The sequence below is a fragment of the Schistocerca americana genome, unplaced genomic scaffold, assembly GCF_021461395.2.
Source record: "Schistocerca americana isolate TAMUIC-IGC-003095 unplaced genomic scaffold, iqSchAmer2.1 HiC_scaffold_36, whole genome shotgun sequence".
NCBI lineage: Eukaryota > Metazoa > Arthropoda > Insecta > Orthoptera > Acrididae > Schistocerca > Schistocerca americana.
Window position 1 is genome coordinate 353,224 of NW_025726082.1, and position 10,099 is coordinate 363,322.

The window sequence follows — 10,099 nt, forward strand, 5'->3', positions numbered from 1 at the left end:
GAAGCGTCCGATTCCACTCGTCTGCTTTGACTCTCACTAATATGGTGGAAACAGCCATTCTCAATATCTCCAGTATAGCGCCTATAACGTCATTACATAAACACAAAAATAGATATAAAACCAACAAACACCTCTATCTCCAAAAATATAATCAAACTAACGAGACCAGTGCGGGAAATTGGGGGTTTATGGGTGGGGACAAACTAAATATAAACACATACAGGCACACACCACGATCCCAAACCACACAAAACGACTACATAAAAACACCACAAAATCACAAATTCCGGTACACTCACAATATCGACAGGCTTCGGTTGCTTCCCTTCACCTACATAGCTCAACCGCAATTGTCGATGTTACTTAAAATCCGTCTTGATTGCAATTATTTTATTTTTTTTTATTAATGACTTTTTTTATCACTGATTGCTGTTATCCCATGAGACATTATGTCTGTTTTTGCAATTGTCGATACCACAAAATAAAAACCAACTACTCCAAAAATTATAATCACACCGCAACTATTAATACCACAAAACCAACACATGAAACAACGGGAATCACACACTTTCCTTGACCTATATAGGTCAACAGCAGCTTACGATACCAAAACAGCTATGACGACACATTGGAATCGGACACTTCCCTTGACCTATATAAGTAAACAGCAGCTCACGATACCAAAACCCACATAGCTACGATGACAAATTGGAATCAGACACTTCCCATGACCTATATGGCTCAAATTCAACTGACGATACCAAAAAAATTGGAATTGAGTTCTTCCCCTAAGATACATAAATCAACCACAAGTGCCAATACCAAAACATCAACTACCAACACATGCAGTAAATAACACCAACCAAAGAACATATAAAAACTCCACCAAACATCATAACACATGAACAATAGACCAAAAACAATGACTATTTACCCCAAAAAAGTTCCGGCACTACACACTAGGTCAGCCACCCCAATCTCTCTCTCTCTCTCTCTCTCTCTCTCTCTCTCTCTCTCTCTCTCTCTCACACACACACACAAACACACACACACACACACACACACACACACACACACAAAACCACAGCCACAAGCAAAATCAACTCCCAACCTACCAACGCCCCTCACCCAACCTTCACCCTCCCCCCAAAAACAAAAACCCACCAACAGTCTCTGGTCTGAGAAGCCAGAACTCTGGAAAATCACATATTCAGCTCGCATACGCCACATTTCACTATCTCCACCACAAGCCCAAAAAGTTGCAGAATCTTAATAAAGGACAATATGTCGTCCCCCATTTTAGGCCGCAGACGCACACTATTAAACCTAGAAGTCATATCCATACCTAACAATAGAAGCCACAAATAATCATAAACACAACAGAAACTTAATTCTTAACTCACTGAAATCAATTTTCGTTCTTCTATAGAAGTGACGACTGATAAAAGCACACTTCTAGCACCGAGTCCCAAATGAACCCAGTGTACACCACATGACATGCGGACCATACACACACCACCAACCGCAACAAGACAACATCTACAAACAAAACACACTCATAAACTAAACTCTGCACCATAATACATCACACACCACAACACCTTTACGTCATGGGCCAAAGCTGACGGGTGGGACTGGCCACCTCCATTGACCCATGTCATCAGCATATATAATGACATTTGGACCCTTTAGTGTACTCGTATCGTTTATATAGAGAATGAAAAGCAGTTGACCCAATACTGTGTTGGCTTTGAGGCTCTGGGATTCTTCCCTACACTTGTTTATGAGAAACGTCAGTGGCTCCACTGGAAACTCTGAACAATAATTAACTGCTCTTGTACATATGCCATCGGGCCCTATAGCATTTTTTTCTTTATTTTCATTTTGCAGATTATTTTTTATATTTACAGATCACTTGTGAGAAACAGAAATAAACACTCTGTTACATTTACAATGCTTAAAGAAATATATTATTCTTTTTGTTTTGAGGGATTTTGTCATATGAGATTGTCTACCACATTACAATTGTGTTCATAGAAAATGGAATCGATGAAATGTGGGTCCAAAAATTCATTTCCTTCTTTTTTTTTAGGTATTATGTTTTCATTATTGTTGGCACGTATTTCTTTTCTGTCTGTGCTAATCAAAGCCCAGACAGTCTTTGCCATATTAAGTGGGTAATTGATTTCTGGAAGAACATTGTCTTTATTTCTTTTAGTGGTAATCTCTCTCTCTCTCTCTCTCTCTCTCTCTCTCTCTCTCTCTCTCTCTGTTCGTGCAGTCTTCATTACTGGTTTGATTTTTAATATTTTTTGTGCCTCTCAATGGATGTTTCAGGTCCCCTCCTCCCCATGGAATGACTGGTGTGATCCATTTCTTTCTCATTATATTTTTGCTTTTCTTACAGCATGCAATATTTTTGCAATAGCTTAGAGATGAATAGAAAGTTTCTCAATGTTTATCCATGGATTTTCTATAACCATGTTACTGTTATGCTATATTCTGGACTGTACTAAACTGGTAAATCAGAAGTGTATAAAGAATTGTATGGTAGAGCTAAGTGTAAGTATAAGCAGGCGATCAATGAAGCAAAGAAACTATATGATATACTAAACATTGAAGAGTAAATAAATAAATAAATAAATAAATAAAATAATAACAGAAAAAAATGCAAAGAAGTCGGAAATGAAATTAACTCTATTGTCTACCCTAACCAAAAAGATGATATTGCCATAACCCCAGACAAATGTAAGAAATTTTGTATCCAATCCATTGAAGAAATTGTTGTTGTGGTCTTCAGTCCAGAGACTGGTTTGATGCAGCTCTTCCTGATACTTTATCCTATGCAAACTTCTTCATCTCCAAGTAACTACAGCAACCTACATCCTTCTGAATCTGCTCAGTGTATTCATGCCTTGGTCTCTCTCTATGATTTTTACCCTCCACGCTGTCCTCCAACACGAAATTGGTGATCCCTTGATGCCTCAGAACATGTTCTACAAACCAATCCATTCTCCAGTCAAGTTGTGCCACAAATTCCTCTTTCCCCCAATTCTATTCAGTACCTCCTGATTAGTTACATGATCTATGCAACTAATCTTCAGCATTCTTCTGTAGCACCACTTTTTGAAACTTTGTATTCTCATCTTGTCTAAACTATTTATCGTCCATGTTTCACATCCATACATGACTGCACTCCATACAAATACTTTCAGAAAGGATGATCCTCATTTTGCTTATGTTGATGTTCATCTTATATCCTCCTTTCAAGACACTGTCCATTCCGTTCAACTGCTCTTCCAAGTCCTTTGCTGTCTCTGATAGAATTATAATGTCATCGGCATATGTCAAAGTTTTTATTTCTTCTCCATGGATTTTAATACCTACTCCGAATTTTCCTTTTGTTTCCTTTACTGCTTGCTCAATATACAGATTTAGTAATATTGGGGAGAGGCTACAACCCTGTCTCACTCCATTCCCAACCACTGCTTCCCTTTCATGTCCCTCGACTCTTATAACTACCATCTGGTTTCTGTACAAATTGTAAATAGCCTTTTGCTCCCTGTATTTTACCCCTGCCACCTTCAGAATTTGAAAGAGAGTATTCCAGTCAACATTGTCAAATGCTTTCTCTACCAATGCTAGAACTAACTTCTAAGATAAGTCGTAGGCTCAGTATTGCCTCATGTGTTCCTTCATTTCTACGGAATCCAAACTGATCTCCCCGAAGGTTGGGTTCTTCCAGTTTTTCCATTCATCTGTAAATATTTCGTGTAAGTATTTTACAGTCATGACTTATTAAACTGTTAGCTCAGTAATTGTCACACGTGTCAACACCTGCTTTCTTTGGGATTGGAATTACTATATTCTTCCTGAAATCTGAGGGTATTTCGTCTGTCTCATACATCTTGCTCACCAGGTGGTAGAGTTTTGTCCTGGCTGGCTCTTCCTAGGCTACCAGTAGTCCTAATGGAATGTTGTCTACTTCTGGGGCCTTTCACTGCTGTGTCAAATTCTTCACGCAGTATCATATCTCCCTTTCATTTTCATCTATATCCTCTTCCATTTCCATAATATTGCCCACAAGTACACCACCCTAGTATAGACCCTCTATATGCCCCTTCCACCTTTCTGCTTTCCCTTCTTTGCTTAGCTCTGGTTTTCTATCTGAGCACTTGATAATCATACAGGTCGTTCTCTTTTATCCAAAGGTGTCTCTAATTTTCCTGTAGGCAGTATCTGTCTTATCCCTGGTGATATAAGCCTCTACATCCTTACATTTGTCCTCTAGCCATCTATGCGTAGCCATTTTACACTTCCTGTCAATCTCATTTTTGAGACGTTTGTATTCCTGCTTCATTTACCGCATTTTTATATTTTCTCCTTTCATCAATTAAATTCAGTATCTTTTCTGTTACCCAAGGATTTCTACTAGCCCTTGTTTTTTTACCTACTTGATCCTCTGCTGCGTTCACTATTTCGTCTCTCAAACCCACCCATTCTTCTTCTACCATATTTCTTTCACCCATTCTTGTCAATTGTTCCCTAATGCTTTCTCGGAAACTCTCTACAATCTCAGGTTGTTTCAGTTTATCCAGGTCCCACCTCCTTAAATTCCCATCTTTTTGCAGTTTCTTCAGTTTTAATCTACAGTTCATGACCAAGAAGTTGTGGTCAGAGTCCACATTTGTCCCTGTAAATGTCTTACAATGTAAAACCTGATTCCTAAATCTCTGTCTTACCACTGTATAACATATCTGAAATCTTCCAGTGTCTTGACGCCTCTCCCACACATACAACCTTCTTTCATGATTCTTAAACCAATTGTTAGCTATGATTAAGCTATGCTCCATGCATAATTCTACCAGGCAGCTTCCACTGTCATTCCTTACCCCCATTCCATATTTACCTACTACTTTTCTTTCTCTTTATTTTCCTACTATCAAATTCCAGTCCCCCATGACTATAAAATTTTCAGCTCCCTTCACTATGTGAATAATTTTTTTAACAACATACATTTCTTCAATATCTTCGTCATCTGTGGAGCTAGTTGGCATATAAATTTGTAATACTGTGGTAGGCCTGGGCTTCATGTCTACCTTGGCTACAATAATGTGTTCACTATGCTATTCGTAGTAGCTTATCCGTGCTCCTGTTTTTTATTCATTATTAAACCTACTCCTGCATTACCCCTGCTTGATTTTCTATTTATAATACTGTGTTCACCTGACCAGAAGTCTTGTTCCCGCTGCTACGGAACCTCACTAATTCCACTATATCTAGCTTTAACCTGACCATTTCCCTTTTTAAATTTTCTAACCTACCTGCCAATTTGACATTCCAAGCTCCAACCCATAGAACGCTAGTTTTCTTGAAGAAATTAGTAGTTAATAAACGACCTCCCGAAAGTGCAGTTAGTATCAGCGACAACTGCTCTGAAAAGCCCTTCCAAAGCACTTTCACAGGAGTGTGTCCAAGTACGATCCTGAAAATATGTAAAACTTTCAAACCTTCAGCTAGTGTTGATTACTATGATTTGTCATGTAATTTGTTTAAAGATGCTATTGACTGTGTAATTTATCCTTTAACGTATTGTGTAAATAAATCTCTAGATGAAAATAAGTTCAATGAGAAACTAAAAATTTCTAGAGTTGTGCCCGTATATAAAAAAGTTGAAAAGAACTGTCCCACTAGCTATAGGCTCATATCCATAACTCCTTTTTTTCTAAACTTTTTAAACACTAATGTATAAAAAAGTTAGTGTTTATTTGGACAAATCAATGATAAACAGTTTGGGTTCAGGGAAGGTAAATGTACAACTGACTCAATGAATTCACAAGTAAAATTTGTCCTAGTTGTGTTCGAGGCTTGGGACTATGCTCCGGCTATGTTTTGTGACCTGAGCAGAGCTTTTGATTGTGTGGAGCAGGGCTTCCCAACAAAATTTTCTCAAGGACCCCCTCATCGAACATGATTGGTACCTTGTCATATCACAGTATCAAGTACCTAGAAAGCCAAATTAATAGTCTTTTTATAAGTTTTCTATTTTTGGTACTTAGAAAAAACATTGACATATTCATTATTGAAAAAATATTGAGCTTAAAACTTTTTCAATTTAGCCATCATCGTTATTGTTAAATTTTTGATTATTGCTCAAAATCTTTGCCTTCAAATCTGGGTGTTTAGCATAACAAAGTCCTTAAAAAAATTGAGTATGAACTGAAAATGACAGGAAAATATTTAAACTGAGTGTATTGGTCTTTCACGTGTACTACACTTGAGATTGCATTGAGTAGACATGTGTGAAAAATAAGAAAACACTAATTTCATAGAAGGTATTATTTATTTGAAAAAATACAGTTACAACAGAGTACTCCATCAGTATACAATTAGTTTTAATTTTCAGTTCTTAATGAGGTGAGTTCAATCTGACCTCTGAGTCCATTATTTCTGAAATATTAGGTACCAAACTTGAAACTTTCACTCTGAAATCTGACTGCACGTCGAGCCGATTCCTATATTTTGTTTTTCATGAACCACATGGAAGAAAATGCTTGCTCACACCAATATGTGGTGGCAAATGGAAGGATCTTTTTCATTGCCTTATCTCCAAGTTTCTTGTAGTCCTTGCGTGCTGTTGCCCAGAAGTCTGTAATTTTATCACCAATGAAAATGTTTATCATCATACCACAGCTTGACAGATCCACAAGTTGATCTTGCTCTTCTTCAGTGAGGCCTTGGATTTTGTCTATTTCTTCACAGCTGAAGGGATTTTGAATCCATCTGTCGTCAGGGTCAGGTTCAGGGAAATACTCTCTAAAAATGGTGGCTAGGCTGCGTAGATGCTCGGCTACATTGATCTTGATCTGGTCAGGCAAACTCTCCTCTGATGACTCCAAGAATTGTTTTAAAGTAGAAAAGTTAGTTAGTGACTCATTTTCTATCCTTGATGTCCAGATCTGATGCTTTTTGACCATAGCACTAATCTTATCCTCAACTTTGAACATGTCTACATTTTTCCTTGGATTGCAGATGTCGAGTTTTAATGTACTTGATGATTTGAACTACTTCGTTAAGTATCTTTCGCAAAGGTTCAGACAATCTTTTGGCTACTAAGCCTTCACGATGGATACAACAGTAAGTCCATTTCACCTCGGGGGCTACTGCTTTGATATGAGCTAGAAGTCCTGTTTTTTTGCCAGCCATTGACTTTGCCCCATCCGTCGGCAAGCCTACACATTTTTTCCAGGTGTCATCATGTTCATTGAGATAATTATTTAATGCAGTAAAAATATTGCCTGCTGTTGTATGCAGTAGTTCGCATGAAAAAAGAAAATCTTCAAAAACTTGGCCCTCCCATAAGAATCATGCGAAAACCAACATTATGTTTTTTTTTAATATGTCTGTGCTTTCATACAAATGTAGAGCATACATGTCACTCATACAAAGTCTAGCCAGCAATGTTTCTTCCACGTTAACTGCCATATCAGTAATTTGTCTTTGAACAGTATTATTTGAGAGTGGGACAGTTCCTGTTATCTTAGCAGCTGCATCACCTAACATTCTCTTGCAAAGTATTATTGCTGATGGCAGTATTAGTTCCTCAGCAATTGTGTGGTTTTTCCCACATTTAGCAACAAGCTGAGCCACCTCGTAAGACGCAAGGGTTGCATTTTCATTTATATTTGCACCACAGTGTTTGGTAATTGTTTTACGAGATATTTTCAACTCTCTTAATTTATTTTTGAAAAAATATAATGACTTACTTTTGTACTCTGCATGCTTTGTTTCAAGATGGCACCAGAGATTTGCTGGTTTCATACATTCATTCGAAAGGCTTTCATAGCAAATTACACATTGAGGTTTAGGCTGAGGTCAAGTGAAAGTAAAACCGATTTTCCAGTAATCAGAGTTATATTTTGTAATTTTTCCAGTAAGCTTAACACTGATCTTGGAAGGGTTAGGTTCAAGGGACGCCGACAATTTAGGTTCAATGGACACTGACAACTTCGGTTCGAGTCACTCAATTACTTGCTTGAACATCAGATGCATTATCTTCCTCTTCATCTGTAGACTTTTCTTGTTTCAATGAACCACTTTTTAACCAACGGTCCATTTTTAACTATGCGAACCATAGCTTCCACGACAAACAATGTCAGTAGACAGGCAGTGGAACAGAAAAAGGAAGTAAGGCTGAAATGCTTTCAGCAGAATACTAGATCAAATCAGGCATTATATAATGAAAAGAGAATAGAGGCAGCAAGGGTATGCAGGAGGAGAAAAAGGGAAGCCATGAAGAGAGAAGAGATGGAAGAGCAGTACAAAGGGAATGAAACGATAAAATACTACAAAAAAGGAACTCGAGAACATAGACCAAAAATAACAGCTTGTAAGGACAAAGAGGGAAATTAGCTGACAGATAAACAAGATGTTTTGGATAGATGGAGAGAATAATAAAAGGGAATTTTGGAGGTCAATCCTACCAGGAATGGGCAGCCACTCTATTATACCGTAGATCCAGAAATAGAGGAACCAACATTAGAGGAAGTACGGAAGGTAGTGCATTGTTTAAAAAATTATAAAGCACCAGGAACCAATGAAATAATTGCAGAACTGTTAAAAACGGGGGAACTGGTCTTCATAAGCGAATCCACAAACTTATTAAGTTGAAATGGAATCAGAAAAGAATGCCCGAAGAATGGACCTTAGGTGTAATCCAACCAATACATAAGAAGGGAGACAAGACCTGCTGTTCAAATTACTGTGGAATTACCTTGCTGAATGTAACCTATCAGATCTTCTCTAGTATTATCTACAACAGGTTAGTACCATATTCAAAAGATATTTTGGGGGAGTATCAGTACAGATTTCAGGCTAATAGATCAACAACAGACCAGATATTTGTGTTTAGGTAAATACGTATGAGTATAACATTGAGCTTCATAACCTCTGTGTAGACTTCAAGCAGGCCTTTGATAGTCTAAATGGAGCACAAATGTTAAATGATTTGCTGCTACTTGGTATACCATCGAAGTATGTCTCACTCATTCAAGCAATATTGGCTGGTTCCAAGGCTGCAGTGCGAGTGGATGGAGAACTGACCAATTGGTTTAGCATTAGTAAAGGTGTCAGACAAGGGGACGCACTCTCTACAATGCTTTTCAATCTGACTTGAAGCAGCCACGCGGAAGCTTCAGATATCTGGTTACATAGGCACAAAGTCGACTCAGATATGTGCTTATGCCAATGATCTAACAATTATTAGTAGAAGAAAGGTATCACTAGAGAGGACAATATGTGAGATGAAAGAAGCGACAGGACCTAGAGGCCTTTCTGTAAATGAAACAAAGACTAAGTACATGAATTTCACCAGGAAGGAAAATAACAACTCGGATAGATTATTAGCAGACGGTTTCAATTTTGAACATGTGCAGAACTTTGACTATTTGGGCTGATTAGATCATATAAGTCTCTTGAATGAGAACTGTCTTCCAGTGTTTTTATACTATCACCTACTACTATTATTTAAGGGAATTCTCTGGTATCCTTTTCTAGTAGTACATGCAGTTACTTGAGAAAATGTCTTACCTGACAACTTTGAGACCAGTACTGCCCTAGTATTAAGCTCTTCTTCCATTCTCTGTATAGCCACTGCTTCAAGACAATTTCTGTATGTTACTGTCTGTCCACAAAGTGGTATCCTTTACCTTTCTGTTTAAATATATAGCAACTATGCCTTCCTTATGTCCCTGTCCACTGAAACATTGGAAGTCTCTTGTATCCAAAAATGTGGCTGGAATATTTACACTGTTTTGTGTATTATAAAAGCTATGTCTTGGTTTGTCTCAATCTTTGACATCAATGCCATCTGGTGCAAGTTAAAAACAATACAATCCTCAAGTCTGCTGTCTTCAGTCCGACATGAAGCTCCCAGATAATACCTTCTGTTCCAAATGTTGTCTACCGGCAATTGCATACGAGACGGTGTGTTTTTCTTGTATTGCTAACTCATATGAACCTGCCTAAGCGTGTTGTAGGTACTTGTACCTGGTATGTATTTTCATTCCTGATGTTACTTTTGCCTCATAATTATTATGTA

At 37.8% G+C, this 10,099-nt stretch overlaps 1 protein-coding gene across 1 annotated transcript; it reads left to right on the plus strand.

Annotated features, from left to right (window-relative positions):
- Window positions 1–2,356: 2,356 nt before the first annotated feature.
- Window positions 2,357–5,974, plus strand: LOC124580841. Its single transcript, XM_047131284.1, has 3 exons — window positions 2,357–2,363; window positions 5,559–5,746; window positions 5,792–5,974. The coding sequence occupies exons 1-3, from the start codon at window positions 2,357–2,359 to the stop codon at window positions 5,972–5,974; spliced, it is 378 nt and encodes a 125-aa protein (XP_046987240.1).
- Window positions 5,975–10,099: the final 4,125 nt, after the last annotated feature.